Source organism: Sciurus vulgaris (genome assembly GCF_902686455.1).
Source record: "Sciurus vulgaris genome assembly, chromosome: 4".
Lineage (NCBI taxonomy): Eukaryota > Metazoa > Chordata > Mammalia > Rodentia > Sciuridae > Sciurus > Sciurus vulgaris.
Genome location: NC_136464.1, coordinates 154,926,207 through 154,952,267, shown reverse-complemented (window position 1 = coordinate 154,952,267; position 26,061 = coordinate 154,926,207). Strand labels below are relative to the sequence as shown.

General features: G+C 39.0%; 1 protein-coding gene across 6 annotated transcripts in view; it reads right to left on the bottom strand.

Annotated features, from left to right (window-relative positions):
- DCLK1 (doublecortin like kinase 1) overlaps positions 1-26,061 on the bottom strand; it is a 329,057-nt gene that overhangs the window by 2,493 nt on the left and 300,503 nt on the right. For 3 of the 6 annotated variants that reach the window (XM_079137378.1, XM_079137380.1, XM_079137381.1), the window contains one exon: positions 17,254-17,367. In XM_079137378.1, the coding sequence (XP_078993504.1) occupies positions 17,254-17,367 (114 nt within the window). Of the gene's footprint in view, positions 1-11,125; positions 12,170-17,253; positions 17,368-26,061 lie in introns of those variants that run through there. The other 3 variants (XM_079137379.1, XM_079137382.1, XM_079137376.1) reach the window with 2 other exon arrangements.

Sequence of the window (26,061 nt, the reverse complement as noted above, 5' to 3'; positions counted from 1 at the left end):
CACTCCTTCACTTCTAAATGGTTAATATCATTATCTGTTGTCATCTATTGATGAGGAGTGTCTGAACATCTGAAATCACACATGGCTTTAAATGCAAATAAACCAAATGGAAGCTTTTCCATTTGCAAAGTTCACCTAGCATGTGGCCATTTATGAAACGGTGAGTTGCTTTTGTAGGTATTTCAACTCCTAGCTCTATGCCTCGTTTTCCAGAGGAAACCTCAGATGATCCCCAGGATGTTATCTGGCTGTAGCTCTGGAAGTTATTACGACATCAGAATGAAGAACAGCATGACTTCATCACAGATTTAATGGGTGTGGGGAGGAATGGGGTCATTATAGCGAAACCTTACACAGAAAGCAGAAGAGCAGGTACAAAGCCCAAAGAAAAATATAGAACACATATAAAAGTCGAAGGCGTCCTTGTTTGAAAGTCCCTCTTTAAAAGGATGTAGCCTGGAGGTTATTCTGCTTTTAAGAGATTACTTTTCCTCTATAGGGATATATACCACCATTTTTCCTCTTGAAAATTTACTGTTAACTTCTTCAAAGAACTGAGATAAATTTATAGCCAGCCTGGTTCTGAGAACAAAGTGAAAACTAAGCCCCTCATACAAGTTGTGGTATAGCATTAGAACAATCTCAGATCTAAAACGGAGCAATCAAAGGCCCAAAATGAAGTAATAAAGAGAGAAATAGAGACAGAGTGTAGAAGCAGTACAGTAAATGGCTTCATTAGCCTGAACTGTTCTACTTTAAAAACTCTCCACACACTGACTAAGAGTGTTACAAACCAATGAGGACAATAAACTTTAACAATTCACTTTTCATTTCACTAGATAGCTAATACAATGATTCAATAACTAGGTTGTTGAAATGTCTACCTTTGATTTTTCTACTTGTTGAATTTTTAAGGACCCTCATGTATGTAATTCTTTGACTTATACTCATTGATTTTATGATATTTTCAGCATCTTAAGCCTAAATTCCTAACTTTATTTAAAACATTGTAAAGTTACAACACATGGTATTTTGCTCTCAAAGCAAACTGAACATGGTCTGTTTGTGAGGAGTTGAATGTTTGTAAAAAACAGATGTCTATTTAGTCTGACTTACATAAAAAGCATTCTGTTGTTAATCCAAGGGTAATATAAACTCTTCTCCTGGTCATAAAAATAGTTCTATTTCTACCTTCTTGAGGAATAAAAAAGTCACTGGTGTTGGACTGAATTCTGACTAGTGAACACAGGCAGTCAGATGTGGAGAAGAAAAGCACACAGGGCTTGTGGCCAGGAATTTCGTGTCCTGCTCTGTCACTGGCTGTGTGAACCATTCACTCAGTTCTCTCATCTGTTAAATAAGGTCCTGGAATAAGTTTTTCCCTCCCTTATAGAGTTGCTGTAGGTGAAAATGGATGTATAACTGCTCTTTACCATCCAAGACTTCCATAAATGTAAGCTATTCATTTTTGATGGAAGCTCGTATTTTAAAATTAGGTAACTACAGGTCACAGGAAAGGAATGCCAAAGGAAGCCCCTATTACAACTTCATGTACTTTCCTTCCTTCCCTCCCTTACTACATTGGCACTGTTTTGATATTTAATATATCTTTTCATTCAATGATCCAATAACTGGCTTGTTGAAATTGACATCCACCTTTCATTCTTCTTGTTGAATTTATATAAACTTCATCGATGTAGTTTTTGGTCTACACCCATTAATTTTATGATATTTATGAAAATCTGTTCAGTTGTTCAAATCACACTCTTGGCTTCAGTCACTGAAATAGGACATTTCTCCACAAATACCATAGTTCAGTTTATGCAGAAGCTGGTGGCTTTAATATTCAGCCCATGGCTGCATGATCCTATTACCCTCATTTCCACCTTCATTTCTTCAAATCCTCAGAAGGGCAATTATGTTCTCTTCTTTACTTGTCCCACTACTTGAGAACCCCTGTTCTTTCCCTGTTTACATGGTCATTTTGCCCACTCTTGCAAACTTCCTAGTTAGCATCTTTCTACGTGTTCACCTTTGTAGATGACCTTTCATGCTCAAGTGCTCCTGAACTTCCAGTTGCATGGTTTTCCAGTATTCTCAGGACACTTATTTTTGGAAAGATAGCTTGGTCATCAGCATGTGTCATGGATTAAAGGTGGTTGTTTCTATTAGATCTATAGACTTAGAGCCAAAAAAGGCTGTATCCTTGTCCAATTCTCACTCTGCATAGTCAAGGGAACTGAGGCCCAGGCATGAGGAGAGACTTGTCCATATTGCATTGTTAACTAGGAATAGAACTCACTTCTGCAGAAGGCCCAAGCAATGTCTTCCCATTTGCTCTGAAATCTATTGGAACAGAACAAAATAGAGTCCTTATACTCCAGTAGTTCCCTACTTCTCCAATTCCATCCAGAGTAGGCTGAGGAGAAGACCCTGAGCACCAAAGGTCAAAATACAAGGGTGTTCCCATGCTGCAGATCAGAGAAAATTTTCCTAGGAACAATGGGTCAGGATCCACTGAGTCCAACCCCATTCTGAATTTGGGGGTCTGTAAACTCCTAGAGAGATCTTGTTCTCGTGACAGAGATGTAGTTTCTTACCCATCCAGGTCCTCCTAATAGTCTCAAAGGCTGTGACTAGTGTTGAGTGGTCCCAACTGACTTGCTCTCAAAGATGTTGCAGAGGGTATCTCTGTTCACTGACCTCTGCTCCCTGAGTTCACTCTATTCTCAGCTCTGTGGACAGTGGCTCATTCTAGAAACTTCTTCCTTCTCTGTTTTCACAACAGTCTAGTATGTACTGCTATCACTCTGTATCCTGCCTACACCATAATCGACTATTTTCCTCACCACACTTTAGGCTTCTGTGAAGGGCCAAGATCAAGTCTTGGGCATCCTCTCTGCATTCTCCATAGTTCATAGCTCAGAACAGACATTCCATAAACTTTGTAGTTTTTGAAATATGGGACAATCCAACAGAGGTCACCCATTTCTCTCTGGAGCACCCAACCCACAGTACCTCCTGAACTCAGCTGACAGGTCAATTTCCACAAGGTTCAATATATTTACAATTTCTCATAAAGTCCAATTCCTTCTCCTAACCTTGGCAATGTGCTTACAATGAAAACTTCCAGTGTCTAGTTCTTGTCATTACTCACAATTATTCTGTGACATCAGTAGGCTTGTTGTCTCCCTTTAAGCAGACACTGGATTTTCTAGTACAGAATTTATTTACTCTGCCTACCTTGATTAGCCATTCTTTAATTTCTTTTTAGATACCTCCCGCTCCCATACTTTATGATTCCAGTAAAGGTGACCCTAGACCATCTCTGGGGGTGGGGCAGGGGTGCATTTGTGACCCAGGAACAAGCCCAGGCTAATTGCATTCCTTGACACCCATGATTGGTTCAGGTGGGCACACTACGCAGTCACAGGACACAGTGAGACTTTTGCTAGGACTTTACCTTTACAAAGAATCCCAGCTACCAGAGGATGGTGGGCTTTCCACATCCTGGTACCATGTGGATTGGATTCAAGATTAAAGCCAATTCTAGGAAGCAGGTTTGAAGGATGGACAGAAGGAAACCAAACTTTGAATGAGCACTGAATCCATCCATCACTGAAACGACCCCACCCATGGACCTTTCTGGTTGTATAAAATAATAAGTTTCCTTCTTGCTTAATCCAGTGTGGTTTGGGGTTTCTTCCCTTGCCATCAAAACAGTCCTGTCATATCTCTGAATGCACTTTAGTCATTGTCACCTCTGCATTTTAGCTCAAACTGTCCACCAACCTGAAATGACCTGTCTTCCTCTCTGTCCAGTCAAATTTACCTATTCTTCAAGCCTTCACCTACTGCATCAGTTTTTTTTTCTCTAAACCCCTGGGGAAAGAATTGTCTTGGCCAATTTTTTGATACTTAATTGCACACTGACTTCTTATTATCTTTTTTGTGCTTATTTCTCCAATATTGTATAAATTCCTCTATGGTACAATTTCCAACTTCCCTACATTTTCTAGAATGCTTAGCAGATGGTGGTATACATATTAGACATGTATTGCATACTTCTTAATTAATAAGTAATTTTTAGGTGATTACACACTTTCTGAATAATGAAAACAAAACAAAACAAAAAAACCCAAAGTAACTCTATGCCACAAAAGAGTAAAAAGTTAAAATTACTGTCAATACTTAAGTATATAATTTATGTTTCTAATGTCAAATTCTTATTTCAGATACAGTGGATATTCTCTTATACAAATGTATTGACCCATTTGAAAATATTTCTTCTCATCCAATCTCTTATCACAGTAAGCATTGTCATTTATCTTTAGAGTTTTAATTGTGGCTGTAAAGTTAACTTGCCTCCCATACCTATGCAGTTCACCCTTTACAACTGAATTCTGTAGCCCTAGGATACAGTTCAGGAATGAAGAATTCAGCAAGAAAATAGAACTATACACATTGTTATATAATTTGGGGGAGCTACTGTCATAAAATATGTAGTCAAACTGATATCCCCCAAAGCATTCAAAACAGAATTTATCCTCTGGAGGGTTGTACCATAAACTTAAATTCTGGACCCTTTCAACTCTTTCTGATAGGCAGTCTTACTCTGTATCAATCACATAAAATTTCCAGATGTCATTTTTTTTTTTTTTTCAGTTCTGGGGGTCAAATTCAGAGGTGCTCTATCATTGAGCCAGATCTCCAGCTCTTTTTGTTTTTGTTTTTGTTTTTTAATTTTGAGACAGGGTCTTCCTAAATTGCCCAGGTGTGTCATATACCACCTATCTTTGTAAAGTGAGGATGTCTTCAGGTACGGGTTTGAAGTTCCATTAACTCTTAAAGACTTCCTAACAGGTTTCTTACTTTAATAGTTGTTTTGTTCGTGGTTTGTAGCTTTGGTGGAACAGGCATGCATGGACTTGCAGTAGAAATCTCAAGTGTCTCCTCTGTAAGTTACCACTTCATTAAGAGTTCCTGAGAGAACTGAAGACTGTGTTATCACATTTTGGTGCTAATTATCCAGGTTAGAAGTGAGTAAGAAATCTCTTGAGATTCTGGTGTTGACCAGAAACTCTAACCTAGTTACTTCAGATGTGTATGGAATAGCAACTGCTATGCTGTGTGCAGGGGAGAACTAGGAGTTGATTAAATGGCATGGAGAAATGAACTAATATAAACTGTCCTACACAGAGATATTCTGCATATGCCTACCTCAAACTGTAAGCCTTTGACTATCACAAGGCCCCTGGTCACTACTAAGTAGTGAACTTGAAGACTAGTAAAATAATGCTGGTAACCTCAAGCCATTCAGGTGGTTGCATGCATGGTAGCTGAAGTCTCAGAGAAATTAATAAACACTGTGCGTCAGTACCTGCTATAGCACCAGGCATATCTAAATAAAAGGCAGAGCTTGCCTAACCAGGAGATTTAGTACAACAATATATATCTACAGTAGATATAGCTAATGAATTTGGCCAGTGGCCTGTTCTTACAATGAAATGATACTATTTTGCACACAGTGCTTGGATATTTTAAATCCTTGTTTCCTGACATTAAATCTGGAAATCAGCATAAATTCACACAAACTATCCATCTGGTATATCCTATGCTACGTTAAAGGGAAATTTTAGCAATGGAGGAGGAAGATCAGGAAAGAATCAAGAATATGAATTGAAGCACTCATTTTGTGTTTGCTAGTCGGAATCACCCCACATCTTCACAATGCTTGGCTTGTCTGGTAGTTTTAGTTTAATCCTCTTGAAAGCAGCAGTAGGAAGTAGTCAGGAGAATTAGCTTTGTGTCCTAGCTCAGCTAATTATGTGACCTTGGACTTGTTTCCTAACCACACAGTACTGCAGTGTCCACGCCCATAGATGAGGGGGCGGGGCTACCACTCACGATCTCTAGGGAAACATTCACCTATGAAATTCTATGCATATGCTTAATATCACCATCAATCTACCATAATGGGTTACGTTTTTCTCTTAGCAAACAATAGGCCTTAGAGTCTATGGATCAAAAATATTTCTGTTCTGCAATATGGGCAGGACTCACAAGGGATGTACCTCATTTTAGTTGTGAGGCAATGCTTTCTGTCATGGCAGTAATTATTGTATTTAAGTAACTGCATTTTTCAGAGGCAAATGTTGACTGCTTTCCCTTTTTTGCTTTTCTTAATTTATTGCTAGCCATCACAAATAGTCTTCATTTCATTAATAAAAGAACATTATTGTGCGTTTTGCCTTTTAGCCCATCCATTATTCATACTACCTAGGAGACTGAATCAGGGATGCAGCTGCTGGGGCATTAATCTCAGGAACCCTTTCCTTTGCTTACCCTCATTCTGTAGGGACTCAGTTACGACTTGCTTGCCATTTTGGAAATGTTTTGCTTGCTAGTAAAATTAAACTGACAAATCGATTGAAATATTCACCTTCCTCATTTTATTGGGCTTACTGTCATGCTTATTGCAGTTCTGTTTTGTTTTGCTTTCAGATCCTTTTGGGGCCTTGCCAGGATCCACAGAGTATCTGGAGACCTGGCATGAATTTTTCCTAGAGTAAAGAAGTTCATTAAAATGACAAGAGGCAGCCTGTATGGGATGCAGTTCACTTAACTTCCACTGCTACTTTGTAGGTGTGACTCTCTTAAATATTATTCCTCATTTTCTTGGGACAGCTGATCCTGTGCTTCTGTACAGCAGCCTTAAACATAGGTTTCTTCTGCTGAGCTGGTTTTTAAGAGAATCCCAATTAGCCCAGTTCTGCACTTGGTTTCTGATGGCTTTCCATTAGAGGGTTACAGTTATGGTTCCTTGGGGGTTGAGCCTAGGCCTCCAGTGGACAAAATTCATATACTGCCTCTGCCTGGCAGCCTCTTCTTTCCTAGAAGCCAGAAGCTAAGCTAAGCTGCCATGGTGATTGTGCTTCATCATTCTAGTGAGCTAGCAACCACGGGTATGGTTTGTCTTAAGAAAATCTATGAAAATTTAGAACTTGTTTAGCAGGTGACAGAATAACTCCTTTTAATGCACAAACCATTTCAGCTTTTCAAAAAGCTTACTCCTGGGTTGATAAAAATGGAATATTATCCTACAGCATCACATATGACTTGATTGCCCATATTTTAAAGTACTCCAAACTCTTCAAAACATACCTATCCTGAAAATCAGTGGAAGAATGATCCCATCTCTGGAGAGTCCAACCTTTCATTCATCCATTTAATAAATATTTACTGAAGGCCTACTCTGTGCCTGTCACTCTTCTGGGTGGTAGAGACAGTTTCAACAAGTCCAGTGCCTGATTTAATGGAATAAGCATTGTTACAGGCGATATCTTTTAATTTAGACATATTTTTCCCTTAAGCAGGAGCTGGGAAACTCTTTCTGGGAAAGGTCAGATAGTTAATAATTTAGACTTTCAGGCCATATAGTTCTCTGATACACCTATTCAATTCAGCTACTGAGGATAAAAGCAGTCACAGGCAATTTGTACATGAATGTACATGGTCGTGTTCCAAAAAAGTTTTATTTACAAAAATAGGCAGTGGTCTAGATTTGGCCCATTGGCCGCAGTTTGTCAATCATGCCCTAGAGGAGAGTATTTTAATTTATACCTCATTGGGATTTTTTGATTCTGGCTATTTTAAATGAAACTTTGTGTCAAAAATTCTCATGAAAAATAAAATAAAAGTTGCTCAGTCATTTATCTGAATCAGAGCATCAAAAAAAATCATGATTCTACGTTAATCATAAATGCTTTGATTTTGAGAGAGGTCAGGTTTCTCAGGAGACTCTGTCTCTACTTTGGAGTGGATGATTTTTTTTTTTTCTTGGAAGTGGGGAAAACAAAACTGACTTTTCTGAGTTCTTTTTTGGGCTGGGTCTGTGAAGGATGTTGTGCACATACAGTTCATTTAATCCTCACCATGGATTTGGAAGGTAGATAATACATTTCTCTTTTTTCTAAATGAGGGAATTAAAAATCAGAGAAAGAATATAACTTGCCCAAGGTCACTTTGCAGGAAGCAGGACAGACTGGATCCAAACCCAAGGCTTCCTGACTCCAAAGCCACATTCTATAGATTTTTTCTCACATATTCACACCTGAGAGAATCTGAATCACATCAATGAGCATTGAAAAGAAAATTTGGCAAAGTGTGGCAGGAATGAATATGTAGAAAAAAGGGTAAATGTTCACTGCTAACTTAAAAAGAGGGAAACCAATGTCAAAATTATGATACCACATGATATTCAACCAATCTGGAATCATCAAGAATCTCAGGAAAGTGTATACACTCTCAATTCAATTTATATCCAATGAATAAGGGAATGCCATGGAATTTTCTTATTTCTGGTGACAAATACATTAGGTTAAAAGAAAAATTCACCTATGTTGTTGGAATCCCCTCTAAAGGAGCCTCTGAAAACAAAACAAACGAGTCAAAATGACACCTCAAGGAGTAAGCCACTTGGCTGACTTGGTAAAACAACACAGATGACTCACTATTCCCTTGTTTCTTTCAGTGACTGTTCGTGATATTACAGTAGGCATGGGGCTGGCTCACCTTTTAAACTTCCTGGCTTAACTTGCTCCTGGGTAACAAGGTACAACTGCAAGACCAATCCTCACTACTTTCCTGAGACTTCTCCGTTATTGCAGTTTGAGTGTTATGAAACTTAAATCTATGCCTTTTTTATGTGTCAAGCTTAGTACCACCCCTCTCTGATGCCACCACCTTTCTGTTAGAGAGGGAGCCTCAGAAGGGCATCATTGGGTGATCAGTTCCATCAGAACAGAGACATCTGCACTGCCCTTTGGCAGCGCTGGATACTCAGTGGAGGGCACTTTCTCAAGGCCAAGGTGACTTGCTACCAAGCAGCCTGCAATACAACATGGCAAAGTACTGTGTGCATTGGGAGCTGCTGGCCAAGTGTCACCTCCGAGCCCTTCTCACGCTATGCTGTGCTTCCTCCCTGGCTTCCATGAAAACAGTCTTTCAAACCTGCACCGAGTGAGATGCATTTAACTGACCCCATTTCTTTTAACAACCGAGCATGACAGCATTTAATAGCCTTGCAAAGACGGTGCACGGCTGCCACCGCTCTGCCTCATTACTCACTGTTTCAGGATGGTGCTGAATCCAATATGCACATTTTAGTCACGTCATGCCTGGGAACCCAAGAACCTTTTTGTCCTAGTTCACCTCCCCATTTTATCTTATTTAGCATTTTTAGCTTATGTCTTATTTTGATATTTGCATTATTTCATTGGGTTACTCCATTCTGCCTGTTACCCTCCTCTGTGTGCTGAAGGTACAGAATTCTTTTCTGCATATTGTTGGCCACACCACCTGCCACAGTGATAACTTCAGCTGAGAAAGGTGGAAATGTGTGTGACTGCACCCCTGTGGATAAGGACCCATTTTTAAGAAGGAGAAAATGTAACAGAATTAAACGCTTTTCAATGGCTTGTAGTAGGGGAAAAAAGATGACTTCACGGGCCCTGGGAGTACAGAAGAGCCCAGTGAACTTGTTCATGGGACAGTGTATCCCCTGGACTCTGGTGACAGGGGTAAAAGCTCCTGGATAAATGAGTCAACCACAGGATGTTGCCCCTAGCTGCAGTTTGCAAGCAGCTAGAAGATGGGAGGATGAAGGAGAAAAAGAAGAAAATGGATCCCACCATTCCTCCATATTACTGAAAAGTCAATTAAGGGGATCACGCCAATTCTGGGCACCCCAAGGAGATGTGGGGTGCCCTCATGTGGGCTGCTCTGTGAAAGGCAAGTGCGACTCCCCAGAGTTCTGCTCAGACTAGTGAGAACACCCACAAGCACTTGTAAACACAACTGGGGAGCAGGGCTGTTTGCCTATAAGGATTGTTTATGTTAGAAAGTTGGCTGACACCATGGTTAGACAAATGCTCCCACTTCTGTGGAGATAAAAGGCAAGCATTTGCCAGCAGTGAGGAGTGTGTTCCTTCTGCGGTTAAATGGCATTATAAAACTTCCTAATTAAGCATAGATGCCGATGAGATTTTAGCATCATTTCTCCAATTTAGCTTTACATACTGGGTGCGCTGTTCAGAACAGCATTAACTATAAACATTGTTGTTACTGCCCCCAGCTGGAAAACAGAGCAGTTTATGTGTGGAAGAATAAAGAGATTATCTCCCATCTGCTCCTGCCCATTATTCAGGGAAGTGTCATTTTGTCGACTAAAGGGAACCATCACTAGGATTTTAGTTAAATGGTCTTTTTATATGTGGCTATAAGTATTAATTATTATGTTGACTTGGTTTTTTCCCTCCCACCCTTAATCTTATAAATTTAGTAATTTGATTTCTGGAGGTTTATCTGTTTTTTGAAATTAGATGAGTTTAGGTGTGTAATTTTTATTGCACAAGTATGCACAACTGTTATTAGACATACTGGATGCCCATTTTTAATTATATATCAACGTTACACATATATGTCTGGTTAATATGCCTGAGGATAGGAGACATACAATAAAAAAAGGGTGGAGTGTGGTGTGATTCAATTTATATGAAGTACAAAACCAGGCAAAGGTAATTAATGCTGATAGACTCTGGGGTCATTGTTTATCCCTGGAGCAAAGTGACCCTCCTAGGGCCTGGGGAGGGTGGTCCTGTGGTACTAGGAATGTTCTGTGATGAGATGGGCACTCCTTTGGCAACCTGTGATTAAGCCACCCTCCCCTCAAAAAGATAAAACATAAAATAAGGTTCTTTCTACATCTATGGAGCCAGTTTACTTAGGTAAATACAAAGGTGGATGTGCAATCTGTAGGTGTATATCAATCCAAAAGATACAAATAAATACAAATGACTTAAAATATCTTAATGAGGCCTGGGTGTTTTCTTACTTTAAGCAGATTTGGGAATTTTCATGATGGTAGAGTATTCCAATAATTTGTCAGAGGGTGCTCATTTCTGCTTTCCTAAGTCCTTTTGAGTGTTTAATTATATAAAAATAATTAAAAGACTAAAATTATATATATATCACATACATATATATATATATATTTTTTTTTTGGTAAACTTTGGCGGCCTAATTCATGAAACAATGCCAGATAACACTACATTTCTGCCAATAGGCTCCATCATTTGGGGAAACAAATGCCAAAACCAGTGGAATTTTTCTTGGCAAACACTAAGATGTAGAACATTACCTGGAGATGATTTCAGAGACATTAAGATGGAGAAGAGAAGTTCCCTAGAACTTCTCAGAGTTCATTTTTCAATCCATCAAAAACCATCCTGCTTGTGGATAACTTAAAGAGACACACTCAATGCCCCTTGCAGGAAATACCAGGGCCATTGACTGGAATAGAAAATGATGGGATAGAATCTTAACCCAGTTAATAAAAAATCAATATCTCCCATAGACTCTTTTGTTTGAGCAGATAAGCCAGCTAAATAATCTGACAGTTACAAAATATTGAAAAGTGAATTCATGCAATAGCTAATACATAGAGGGATTTCCGGGGGAAGAGAGGTAACAGTAAAACAAAAACAAAACAAAAAGGTGGAGAATTGGAAGACACAAGCTTACCAACACACACAATGCATTCTAGAGCCCACTGTAATTGGAGGCGCTTCTACTACTAACGTGGAAATGCATTGTTTCATCCATCTAAGAAGGTCAAGGTCGGGCTGGATGACTTTAAAATGACAGTATATACTTCTACAGAACATACACTAATGTGCTGTTGTTCTTCCATTTGTTAAGGGACAGAAGAGCACTGAAAATCATTGTTTAAATTAACAACATCAGGCAAATGCTTTGGCATTAGCACTAAATATACTGTCCTTTTAGCCATAAGGGAAATAGATACTGAGCATGTGCAATGGAAAGAAAGCTGGCAAATGTCAGTGTGAATAATGGGTGAAAAAAAGGAATGAGGGGGTGTGGCATCTCAATCAAGATTAAAATGAAACTGATAAAGCAGCATATGGACTGGATAACAAATCAAAAGCATGTTTATCCACTGAAGGAACTGGTTAATGGAGACTGCCAGCACGTTGCCATGGAAACACTGACTGTTGAGCTGCACCATCTCATACCTTATCCAATACATTCCTGGTTGTTGGTAGTAGTCCAAAGACCCTGATCTCTTGATGGTAAACCCGTGGTCCAGCTGAGCAGAGAGAAATGGGGCAACTCAGTGGATCAACATTGTGCTAAAGAATTAAGACTCCAGACCAAGCTGTTCTTCATTAACTACATAAGTATATAAAGTGACGATGTCTCTTCTGCAGGATAACTAGCTAACATCTTAAATCTGCACATTGAAAATAAAAAGGCAAGAAAAGATACTAATCCCTCATGAATATCTTGGAGGCCATTTTGTTAGAATGGATCTAGCTTGTCAAACAAATTTTCTCAAATGTGCATTTAATTGTCTTCTCAATTTCAAAAGTTTTAAACACTTCTTCATATGCCATATAATAGAAAATGTTTTACAAATAAATAAAGTACTAAAATCAGCTTTAGTCACCTAAGAGAAAGCAGAGTGGACCTTCACCCTATTGTCCACAGTAAAACCTCATTAGGCTTAAATTTGAGGGCTTCATAACTATGAAATAAGAGGGAAAGAATCAGGTTTTAAAACCCCACAAATCACAGCAATTTGCATTTCTTTCTTTAAGAGTTGATCTTCAAAAGCAGAGCTACTCTTAAAGGTGAATCCTAATTACATTTCTGAACTAAAGAGATAAAGTATAAAACAGTCAGTAAATTTTCTCTATGAAAATAAGGCAAATAAAAGAAATGAAAAATAATTTTCACTGTATATTAAAAATGCATATGTACAGTTAAGTGCTTATGATTAACAAAGGGTACAATCATTAAAAGAACAGGGTAAATTCTCAAAGTTGTTCACCTGGAATAAGATGTTAGCTTTTGACTCCATGGGAATAAAAGGTTTAATCTCAGAACCTGGAGAACAATAATCATGCTGTACGCCCACTTTCCCATTCTGCCCACGATAGGATGCACACCTTTCTTTAGGGAGAGACCCCTATATTCTTTCAAGTGCTGTGCTGGTGTGATGCTCATGACAGTTTCTACTTCTAAATTCACAAAGGCATTTGAAAGCCATGCCAGGGCACCAGGCATCTGAACTAAAAACTGCAGAGGGGCTTGATGCTCTGATTAGACACTGGGTTATCCTAGTGTTCACGGACAGCATTGTGAGGTTTTTCATCTTTTAAAAAATGCATGTCTCTTTTTCTCCAGGGAAAACAAAAGCAAAACCAAAAATACCCCAAAACTGAAGGAGACTTGCTTTCAGGAAGACGGTGTATACCTCTGTTTTCATCCACAAAGATGGCTACGCAGTAACTGGTTCTCCATTGCCATCTACAGGCAAAGTGCCATATAACAGGGCATAAGGTCTTTTCAAAACTAAGCTTTTTTTCAGTATCACAATCATATGCATGCTGATTAGAATGGATTTGTTCAATTAGACTGAAATGCTCTATTTGCATGAGCAAAATGCAAAATAAGAACTTTAAAGCATTAGGAAAATTATCGGCTAAAATAATAAACAGCATTAAATGGAGAAAAATAAATTGGAACTGACATCTTAGTCATCGGTTCTTCATCAAGCTGAGCAAATCTAATAATGCCTCCCTCTCCTCCCTCAGCTCTCAAAAAGTCCACCGTTAAAATGTCATCTCTAATTCCACTTTATGTCTATAAATTGCATTTTAATAACCTTTTGTTTCCCTTTCTCTGGGGTGTATGTGTGTGGATGTGTGTGTGTGTGTGTGTGTTTAAATCTCCCAACTACTGGGAAAGGTAGCAGAGGGACAATGGAGTCTTTCTAAGAGGCAGAAGGCTGCAATTCTCTGGACAGCAACGGGTCTCCACCTAATCACATTGCTTGACCTGATGTCAGAACACCTTTCCTCTTTCAGAAGGGCCCTGTGATCCCTGGGAACCTCCAGCTGGTAATTACTCCCTGAGCCAACTTGAGGCACTCATGCAAGTTTCATATAAAGTTATCATTTGTCCTTTCTTTGGTCTTAATAATGTAGTGGGTGGGAAGCAGAGAAGAAAAAAAAATGACAACATGAACAAAAATACTACAGTTCAGAGCCATAAGCACATGTTTAACTACGCTCACGTCATAAATTATACCCGTGAATAGAGTCTGTCTGTCATGACAGTATGCCTTTTTTTTTCCTTTAAGAAAAAAGTGTCATGAATTTCCTTATAAGCAGGTAGTGAGGTTCCTAAGCAAGGAAAGAGAAGTACATGGTGAGGACTAATTTCATTGTTAATTTGCTGAAAACAAAAACAAAAACAAACTGATGCTATAATCTAAATAGTTTGAAATTTTTTTCAAGGGTGTATATAATTTCTAAAAAGTCAATCCCATGGAAAGAGGCAATTTAAAATAAAAGACATTATTTTGTAGCCTACAGGGAGATCATATATGCTTAGGGAAAAAAAAAATTCTGTTCCAAAAAAATTTACATTGAATCAGGCTTTTTTCCCTTAATCTATCAGAGAGAAATCATGATTATGTTATATTAGTTATAGAACTTCTTACGTCATAGGCAAATCTATAATTGTATTGAATTATTAAACTGTCAAATGGACCACCTAGAATATACCATTTATAAAGGATATTTCTTCTACCTTCTACTTATATTCTGCCTTACGACAGAACATTGTTGTTCAGCAGTCATACCTCAGTTTGCAATGGAATATTATTTAATGTCAGGGTTCCTTTTCCTTGTGACAGACCCATAACACTTGGTCTTTTAAGAATGGAAACATTTTTATAGACTTATTCAATGTTATTTTGAAAGTTAATAACAAAGGCAGTCAGGCTGTTGGGTTTCTACTTCCCAGTTCCACCCTGGGACTTGTGACCTCCCTGGGGTCCTTGTGGAAGGCAGGGATGTTTATGAGCGAAAAGCATCTTGGAGAAGGTGCATAAATTCACATAACACGGCAGATCAGTTTCTCTGGAAACAGTCTCTGAAATTTACTTTGATATTCTCTTGAAATATTAATGATAGCAGTTAACATGTGAATCATCTCAAAGAGCTGACGAGGCACTTTTTAAGATACATTTCTCCCAAAAACAGCCAATTAATTTAAATTGGAGTTAAGTTGATAATTTTCTTTCAAAAACTTGGTAGGTGACGAACATTAAACAAGTGTGAGACAAATGTGTAATCAGCATTACATAGGCCACCTCGAAATTTATAAATGTGTTACTGATTTGTGCAGTTTCCATGGAAAACATTGTAGTGACAAACTGAGAAATTTGCATTCAAAACTGCATTCAAAATGATTCAGTCATGATATTTAGGGAAAAAAAATCAGTGGACTTTTGACTTTCAAACACTAACTGGGATGTTCTGAGATATATTCAGATGAAGTTTTATAAACTTGTAGATATTAGATTTCAGAATTTGTCCAGGTTTGATTAAAATAAGATTTTTCTTCAAGTATGTGTTGTCTATCAATTGGAAAACTGCCCTGAAATTTCTGCCCTTAGTCATTATAGGACTCCCAGAACACTGTGAACAGACCATTATCAAGCAACCAAGGCAAACTCAACCGAAGACTAATTGAAATAAAAGACCAGGAAAAAAGAGAACAAAAACAAAATGACAGAGGTGGCAAAGGCACTCTCTCTAGCAGTGGTAAGCCCTGAGCAGGAGCAGAGAAGCAGTCCATTTCATGGACAAGCGTGCTGGCAGCCCATTCCAAAAGAAAACCATGGACAACCGGAATCAAACACTTTGGAATAGACTTATATCTTGAATGAATAATGAAAACAGAGCCGAGGTGGTTCGATTCAGTTGAGCATCACCATGAGACTGTTACTGGCAAAAATTGACTGAGCATTGGCTGGTAACAAAGAATGCTGACCATAAATGGAAGACAGTGGAGGACAATTTGAGTTTTCTTAGAAAGAACTAACGAGAGGGCAAGAAGAACAACTTGAAATTTTAAAACCTCAGCAGCACCGAGGAACATCTGAAAGAGTATGGATTCTATTTAGCATCATCTGTTTGCTCATGTGCCAGTTACCGACGTACATGTAACTCACTATTGAAAAGGTTCAACTGAGAAACATGGAACGCACGCTGTACCACAGCATGTGTGCATGCATTTGTACCATTTGCAAATTCTGGAAGCCCATATGAAATATTTCATAACCCAGATCTGGGATTGGTTGTAGCAAATAGGTTACTTATTTATCTCTAACTTCATCTGGAGCTTTAGCAAAACCAGAAAGAAAAAAAAAAAAAAAAAAAAGAAAAAGAAAAAGAAAAAGAAAGAATAGAAACACCCATAGAAGGAGTTAAACATTCGGTATTGCTCATGAGCGTGAGGAATGTTGAAAAGCATAAATAAATTCTAAAAATTCAACATCATGTCTTAGGTTCTTTGTTCAGAAAAGCAAAAAAGCTCAAGTGATTTTCACATTGACTATGCTGTTAAAATTTACATATTCTGGAAAAAGGAAATTATTAACTCAAGCAATCTGGGACTTGAATGTATTTACTCTAGAATATGACACCAGGAAGTATGAGGTTTCATTATTTCTTGGCCCAATTTAATCTTTGCCTAGAGCAGCTATCAAATTGCATGTAGCATGTATAGAACAGAAAGAAAAAATGGGAGGGGGGCATATGCAGCAGCATCAATAAAATGGTAAATGTTAAAAAGCTTTAAACTTTAAGAACAGAAATTTCCAAGGAGCAAGACATCATGACTTCGCTGGGTATTCACAGCAATTCAGTCTTATGGTGCAAGCTTTCTGCTATGTTTTTTTCTTTGGTATAAAGATCTGTGGTGTTCCAACCTCTGCCTGCTATGTTGTCTCTCAGCTTCCCTTCCCTTCTAGGTCCTGGAGAAAGGACATGATGAACTCTTTTTTTGAGAGTCAAAAAGTTTGCATTGGCACAGAGTCCAGTGTGGGGGAGAATTTTTGCTTTAAAAAATAAATCATAAAATTAATATATACTGCACGACACCCTGGAGGTGTTGGATAATGATGTGAAGCCCAGGGAAATGATCTGCAAACACACATACATATATAAGCCCCATAACTCCTCGTGTGCATTAAGTGGTAGAGCTGTCTAAAGAAATGACCTGTTCTGCTGTCTCTGGGTGGAATCTCCTGAGTAATTCCTGTCTCTTAGGCAGGTTGCTTTTAAAAAGTTAGAGGTGGATATTTCAGATGCTTACTGCTATGACAGAAACTCCAGCTGCTGTGCTGTTCGGCTTGGGGCCTGTGTTGAAATGCTTCTTTATCTTTCCAGCTACTGACAGCTGATGTTCATTTTCTGGGAGTCCATCATCCTGGAGGGAAAAAAAAGAAATAAAAAAAATAAAGAAAGGGATAAAAATAAGATACATGGGGAAATGAGGTCAAAGTCTTCTAGTCCCAGGTTGTGATCTTAGAATTCTGGTGTCAGAAACAAAGCTACCAATGTGTTCCCATGAATCCTTGTTGGAAGCTTTGAGGTCTCACTCATTTCTACATCTGCCCTACAATTAATTTTCTCTGTGTCATCTGATCCACAGAGGTGTGTTTCTAAACTTAGAAAAAAAAAATCTAAATCTAATCTAAATCTTCTGATCTAAATTTGAAAATCTGTTTTCAACCTCGGCTCTAGGAACTATGATAAAGAAAACATTAATCTATTAAAAAATCATAATCATCTGCCTGTTTTTTTCCCTCTCCTAACCCATCATTTAGACCCAAAACCAAGGAAACCGGCAGACCTGGAATAGTGTATGACCATAAATAAACTCAGTCTTTTTCCACAGCTACTCAATTCCCTTCTAAAAATCCCAATCTTCCAGGCTAAAAATTGTTCTTTAAGTTTTAAATCCTTCTTGCAGCCTTCGGATCATCTGTTATTATGACATATTCCATATCAGAGCTCATTTCAACTAAGGCTTCTGCTCTCTTCTGGAGCCATCTATGACTTAGGCTGGACAAATTGCTCTTCTGTACTAAATACTGTTAGAACAACAACATCCAGGGTCACCACTTACTTACTAGTTCATGATGAAAAGGCTGCCTGGTCCCTGAAGGCAGAGACTAGAGAATCCCCAGGTTTTACCCTAGAGCTGTGGCTTAGCGTAGATGCTTAATAAATAATTACGGAACAAATGAATGAATGGATAATACAGTATTTGTTACTATCTGTTGAAACCAAAATCTTGGACAGACTTCCTCCTTTTTCTTCTCTCCTTCTTCTCCATTATTTTGCACTTCATTTCTTGACTCTATCCAGGAAAATATGTCTGATGTTCCCCAAGCAAGATGCTTTCTGTCTTTTTGTATGAGCTGGTCTCTCCGTATGGGGTTTACTCCTTCTTTCAGCAGTTGGACATTCACATATTCAATTTACAAGTAAGGAGACTTTGCAAGTTTACAGTGGACCAGGCATTGTGATAGGTGGTGGGAAAATGGTGAGCAAAAACAACCATGGGTCCTGTGCCCCCAGGGCCCCATGCTCCCTCTTTTTCCTTGAAAACTTGAGTCTGAATGAATTTTTCTCCAATTAAGTATAATATATTCAAATGGATCTTCTGTAAGCCCTTAATGCTTTTCCCTTATATCAGTTTGCCCTATTTATATTTTTGGTGTTAAGTGATATCTATCTATCCATCCATCCATCTATCATCTATCATCTATCCATCCTTGCCTGTTTGTGCCATGTCTTCTAAGTTTTTTGATCTGTAATATAAGCACTTGACTCAGTGTCCTGCAGTGGGCATTCAATTTATGATATTCCTGGACTTAGTGATTAATACTAAGAGAAGTAAGAATATGTTTATTAGGATGCATTTGAAATCAAACCTGGAGAAAGAAGGTTTTCCAACAATATAGAGAGACTTTTAAAGAATTCTGTGTTGTGTAAAGAGTTAGAAGTAAAGTGAGGATCAGTTATGGCGGGATGATACTTGGAGAGGGAACAGAAACAGGGACATATGTAGCACCTCATATGTAGCACCTCAAGAGCTACGTTAGGATTGGCAGGATGTGGGAGGAAGAAATGATCTCTGCCCACTAGAACCCTTCAGGCTAGCTAGGAGAGAAAGTACGCACATACCATGTCAAATAATAATAAAACAGATCAAGATTTAAAAAAAAAAAAAAAAAGAGGTGTCACAAGGAAGCTTAGCGTCATGGCTTAGTTATAAACCCCCAAGGAATTCACAGGAGAGGTGACACATTTCCCATTGTGCACAATCAGAACAGACTTCATGAGAGATGTGGGATTTGACCTGGTCCTTAATGATGGGCAGATGGCCGACGGCAGAGAGGTGGGAAGGGGATATTTTGGTATATAGCAGGTACAAGTGGAAGCCACAATTATGCTTGCCAAGCAATAAATCAACCAGTTTATCTCTAGGTAAGAGTTTATGGGGAAGAATAGTGGCAGAGAAAGCGGAAAGAATATGAAAATATTGGACATAAGTGACTATAAAATGGTCTAGAGAGTAGTGGTCTTAATAAGGAAAAAGGTCATGCTTTTTAATAAAAGGAATGTCAGCATAAATCATGTTTTACACTATACCATCCAGTCTCTGATGCTACAAGTAAAAAAGAAGTTGGATGATAATCATAAAAAAATATGTGATCCCGAGTTTTAAAACATGAGGACAAATTCAATGGCGTATAGAAATGTTTTTTTAAAAAATGGTGGATGAAAAACAGGTCTCAAGAATTTAAGTCAGACAACCACTCAGAATCTAAGTTAGAAATTTTGGGGGTATTTGAACATCTGACAAGGCATGAAATGATGCTGGAAGTCTCACAAATACTAGCTAGCATCATGTCTCTGGCATGGCTGGGGTTCTTCCTGAATGAAAGAGGCCACCCTCCGACAGTGGTAACATTGGGCCTCACATCCAACGTTATACACGTACTTCTAAGCATCTCTTACTAGAGTTCCAGGCAAATTTGATGTATATGAACTTACAATTATTTTGAAAATCATGATCAGGAAGCAGGCAGAGGAAGGTGATGCAAAGGTTAAATGTTAGTAGCTCTGAGCTAAATATGTACATGGATGATCTCCTTCTTCCTTAGTCTTGCATCTACTATATGTGTTCTTAGTCCCCTTTTGAAGATGAGCAAACTGAGGTTCAGAAAGGTGAAATCATTTGCTTAAGGTCACACAGCTACAAAATGCTCAAGTCAGGTCTCAACCAAATTTGAAAATGTTCTTTATCCCACACCATTTTGCATTCAACTAGTTTGGTGTCTGGCTCCAAAAGGGTTCCCTAAGTGTTAAGTGAAAATACTCAATGAATCATCTTTTCCATGATGAAAATCACACAATGGTGAGAGGGAATGGAAATTGAATTAGAGGCTGAAAACAACCAGAGAATATTTGGATGGGATTTAATGGAGCCAGGGAAGTATCTGGAGGTCAGTAAAAGGGTTGCTGAGCACATCAGGGGAGCTTTCCTGTGGCACATAATTAGAAACTTCTGTGTTACCTGAAGACTGGGTGTGGCAATGTGACCTAATAGGGCTGGCTCTAGGATCCTGTGTGGAGCAGGTAGTGCTGGATGGAAGGGGGTTGTACTTTGCCAATAGGGTGGACCTGTGATTAGCAGACACTGTTTAACAGCCAGGGTGCAAATAAGGAGAAAAGCAGTTGAGTTTCCATAGGAGCAGTCCCTGTTTGACTTTCTGAGGGAGACTCATCTCTTGTTGAAAAATCCCACCCCTTTCTTGCTTCCTGACCATTGGCATCCTTGCCAGAAATTTGCTTTTGCCTGGCTCTACCCCCACTCCTGGTCCCCTGTCAGTTCTCAGCTTAGAGTTTGCTTTCCTATCACCTCACGGTGGACTTGGTTATCATTCCCCAGCCCTTCCTGGTCCTAATCTCCTGTCAAGGTTCAGAGCAACTCTTTTAGATGCTGGGGCCTGGAGGTTCAGATTCCAGTTTTAAATTCTAGTGAAGGTTTGAGCTTCCCTGGGGTTGTTAGTTTATGTTGAAGCAACGAAAGTAACGAAACAACTCTCACAAGTTGTCAGAGATGCTTCTGACTTCATAAATCTTAAGACATTTCAGTATTTTTTTCCCCAATGAAATAAGGCATCTCATCTAGAGGAGGTAAAACATGCACACATGCACACACACACATACACATGCAATTCATGGCAACAAAAAAGTCTGTAGCATTTCTCAATAAATTTCAAAGGTTTTCTGTATAATTGGATTAAAAGATATAAACAACTGGCTTTGCAGGGATCTAATCTGTACCTGAGCCATATGGATTGATGGCGGAGATTTAGCTAACTTACTGTCTTGCATCAATAAAATAAATAGGGCCATTAAAAACATACATTTTTATATATACATCTTTATCGCCATTATTTAGAAGAGATTATGTGCCAAAAATGTGCTATGAATTTTCTAAACGTGACAAACCTGGCAATATTTTACAAATAGTTATAGTATTATTACCATACGTTCTGGTTTGGGAGTAGTTTCTGAAGTCTGACACGGGCTGGTTGTGGTTTGAGGTTAGTGGTTTTTGATTTAGAAATTCCCATCTACCACTTGGCAGAGCATTGCAACTGACAAGAACAAAATTAGTTTGCAAAATGGAAAATGAACTCTCACAGCTGTCTGCAGGAGACCCAACCTCCCCAGTCTCCATTCTCTAGGGCTGGCTGGGAAAAGCTGTGGGGAGGGTGGTGGACTCGGATGTGAGGTCACTCAGCAGAGTGAATTCCCCTTTTTCCTTGGGGAAACCATCTCAGGGGTTATGCATTAGAAAATCTTCCTCCCCTTGTGGATTTTGGTTTTGAATCATGGATCTGGTTTCCAGCCTATTCATTGCCAGACTCTATTTAATAATATCTGTAGATTTATGAGAAGCATGTCAGTCTGGAGTATTTTACTACCAGAATATTCTGATTCAGTAGAAAACAATTCCAAGTTCATTAGAGTGCTCTTCAAGGGCAGTTCCATTTCACCCCCAGCGTGCTGCCCCTGGGTTCTTGCTAACCATCCCCAGCTGCACAGCACCACAGCACCTTGGCCCTCTTCAGCATGAACCTGTGCACTCCTTTGGTTCACACTGCACTTGGGGAGAAAATGCAAAGTAATTAAGCTCTACCTTGGAGCAAGAAGAAGATAAGATGCCTGAGTGGAAAGCGAAACTCCACGTCATCATTTGTAATTTATGAATGCAGGTAAGAAGTTGAATGTATTATTACAATGCCATTGGGGTTAACTTAATTCCTAACAAATTCTACCAGCATGATAAGATCAATGCATCCAAATTTTTATGTGAGTAAGGCTGATTTTTATTAGTCAGTATGAAATATCCTAGGAGATTATCCAGCAGGCTCCTTTCTTTCTTCTTCTTCTTCTTTTTTTTTTTTTTTCCTTTGTCTTTTTCTTTTGGAATATCATGGCCTAGCAGTATCTTTTCAAAAGAGCAGGTAGGTAGGATAAGGGAGCTAAAATAAAATGTAAAGACCAGAAGGTGATAAGAAGACCTGAAATGCTTGCACAATTAGACTTGACACGTTCTAACTAGTCCTTTCCATTAGAACAGTTTCTCAAACTTGCTCTCACATTATAATCACCTTCAAAGCTTTGAAAGTGCTGATGCCCAGGTGCCAGTACAGGCAGAGCAAATCAGAATCTCTGGAGGCAAAACCCAGGCATCAGACCTTATGCCAGAGACTGCTGAGTTTCACACTAAACTCCTTTGTGCCTCACTTTCCTTATCAGCAAAACAAGGAAAATAATTTGAGGTAAAAAAGACTCCCAGAATTACAGCAATCTAGAGGATTAGGAGAATAACACAGGTGAAGGTGAGTTGATATTTTGAAAACAAAAATGCAATGAAAGCAAAATATTTGAAAGATGATAACATTGATAATTTGATCCTAATTACAAAGAAGACATTTTGTTTTGACAACGTCTATTCAGTTTGTGGACCTATCACCAACCTACATTTTCTATCCAGAAAGTTTCACCTGGGGGCAAGTGACTCAACCTTTCCCCTAATCCCTGGAATGATCTAGATATATCATTGCCTATTTCATTCTTATATATTATATGTGCCTAAATCCTGTGATTCTCCACTAGATGTGTAATAAGGTTAGTAAGCTCACCCAGGACAATGCCTTTGGGATTTTGTAACTATAGTAAATGAATTGTCAGGAGAAAGCAGAAGAGCTAATAATGTCCACATGACTTACATGGAGCTTATGGTATTCAAGCAGGATCATTTTTTGGGTGAGGGACTCTCCTCCCTAATCAAGCTTCTCTTATGCCAACAATGATGACATGATCAACATGTGACAAGGGATGACAGAGTTGCTACCTTGCGCAGACTCAAATTCACCAAATATTCAGTAAGTATCTGTGAGGTGCCGGGGCTTCAGAATGTCCTCTCAGGTCCATATATTTAAGTATATGATCCTCTCTCCATCCTCTTTGGAAGCAGAGAAGTTGATCCTATTTTCCCCATTCCACAGGCAGGAAAACAGGTTTGAAGGAAAGGAACAAGTTGCCCAAGGTCACAGGTATGTAAGCTGGGGCTCCATCCAGAAGTCTCCATTCCTTCCCTATGCACTGGGCTGCATGTTTGTGATATCTTTTTTCCCAATGGGCTCACCAGAACCCTCCACTGAGAGGCCTTGCTCATCACCCTTCCAGGCTGAGAATACCATGGAGCAGGGTGGGGTTTGCAACCAGAGTGTATTAAAAACAAATGTGAGCTCAGAAGAAGCTCCTGGAGTGAGGTCAAAACAAGTGACTTTTGCTGACTCAATTTTTAAAATTCTATTGCCCTTATGCTCTATTTTCGGTTTCATAAGAGACTGCTTTTTCAATTCCAAGTGTGCCAGGTGGAAAGGTCATCGTATAAGCAATAGAGAAAATTAGAACTAATGAGAGCGCAGGAGGAGCTCTCTGCCGACCTCCTTAGGGTTCACATAATTATTATTACCTCTCTTCCCCTTAGGGAGCATCCTTTGTGTTGATCAGATATAATTTGATTACCAAATGCAAAATGTCTTGTTAAATGGATATCCCTTGAAATCCCTAATTTATTTATTTTGATGGCCTGGTCATTCGTGTATTGCACTCAGAGACCTCAACAAATACTAAATGCTGTCTGTGCAAGCTTATATATTATTTTGAGACAAAGAAAACAAGCAGTTTTCTGATTTAGTTGCTATATAAAAATAATTTCAAAGGTGAAGCAATCGGTTTCTCCACCATGTGTTGAAAGGGTTTTGCTAAAAGCAATACAGATTCCCCCCCCAAACCTCAGAATGTAGTCTGGTTGAATTATGTAAAGAGTACCTTTTTTTTTAGTTTTAAATCTCCTTGTGGCATTCAAACAGGATCTTTACTTAATGATTATTACTTAAACGTTACTCGATTTTAGAAGGTGTTTTTAGGGAATCTGTGAGGAAAAACCGAAAAATATTGGAAATCCAAATTCCAGAGGAAGCCATGGAATGTAACTGCCAGCAAAATGGGACCATGTGTGCAAAGCAAGTAGAGGTGGCAGAGTGTTAATGCTAAGAAAATGAGCACCTAGTTTTTCAGAACTAAGTCAGAAGTCATCTTCATTTTCTTTCTCTACCCTAGTTGGGATGGGATAATATTGATAGAACTCCATTTATTTTGGAGTCAAGGTAAGCATTTATCTTGTCTCTAAGAGAATTCCAGACCCCTCATGTATAGATTTGCTTACATTCACAAAGTCATCTTCCAGTCAATGTCCATGTCTGCTGGAGCTGACCCTTCTGGACATCTCCTTTCTAGCCTCCTGCAGGACTGAGCTTTGGCATTGTTCCAGGAAGCTTCCAAGGCACCCTCCCCACAGAGGCCGGCTGGGCTAGCCCTGTTCACTGCCTTAACTGTGGCTGCATCAGACATTGCTCCTGAGAGTGGGTCTGGCAGGCAGTAAAAATAAAATGTGCTTAGGAATCTAAAATGGCTCTTCGTCGAATATGAATCTCTTCCTTCCGTGTCTCATGATTTTTTTTTTTTTAAGTGCTGACTTTTTTTTAATAACTTTATTTTCTTTCTTTTTCAAAATAAATACATGATGCTGAGGATTGAACCCAGTGCCTCACATGTGCTAGGCAAGCACTCTACCACTGAGCCACAGCCTCAGCCCTCATGATGAGTTTTTGAAAGCCACATTTCACATTCAGGTTTTCCAGTTCTGCATGGTCACATTGTCTCAGTCTTTCTAGCCTAACATGCAATTTGACAAGTTGTGGACCATTGGCATTTAATTAGCCCATGCGGACTGTCAGAATCAACTGCTGCCACCAAGAAAGCCTGGAGCTAGCTTGTGGCATTTCTTTCCTGAACACCCAAGGAAGGGCACCACGACAGAGGTGAGTTAGTATGGAAAGGTTGCTAACTTACATTAACAATGATTACAACATTGGTGATGTCCACAATGTACCCTTATTCAATATTCATATTGCCTCCATGTTTAACAAAAGGAGGATAGAGATAGGATAATGAGAATACCTGACTACAAATTCTGGCTCTACTGCAAGCTTGGATACTTGGGGAAAATCACTCCCACAATGTCAGTCTCCTTATCTGCAAAATGGGTAAAATAATACCCACCCTGCCTATCTAGGCTTTTTACTAGGATCAGATAAGATGCATCCTTCTCACTTCACAGAAAAAAGATAATTTTTGCTTAACACTCTGGGGTAAATGCAAAGGTTCCTGAGGCTCCAAGTGACTACTCTGGGAATAGCCCTGCCTCCCTGTTCCAGACACTGAGGAGATTCATATTTTTGTACATCTTTATACCAGTCAGAACGCTCTGCTATATGAAAAGACTTAAAGTAAGCCTTAGCTGTGTATCTCTATGCATTCATATTCATTTATATTCTCCTGTCATATAAATACAACCTTGCAGTGGAAGGTGAAGAATCACATGCAGATATGGAACCCAGACCCATGGCCATCAAGTTGGAGAACATGAATAAGATCCCAAGCTGCGAACACCTCGCAT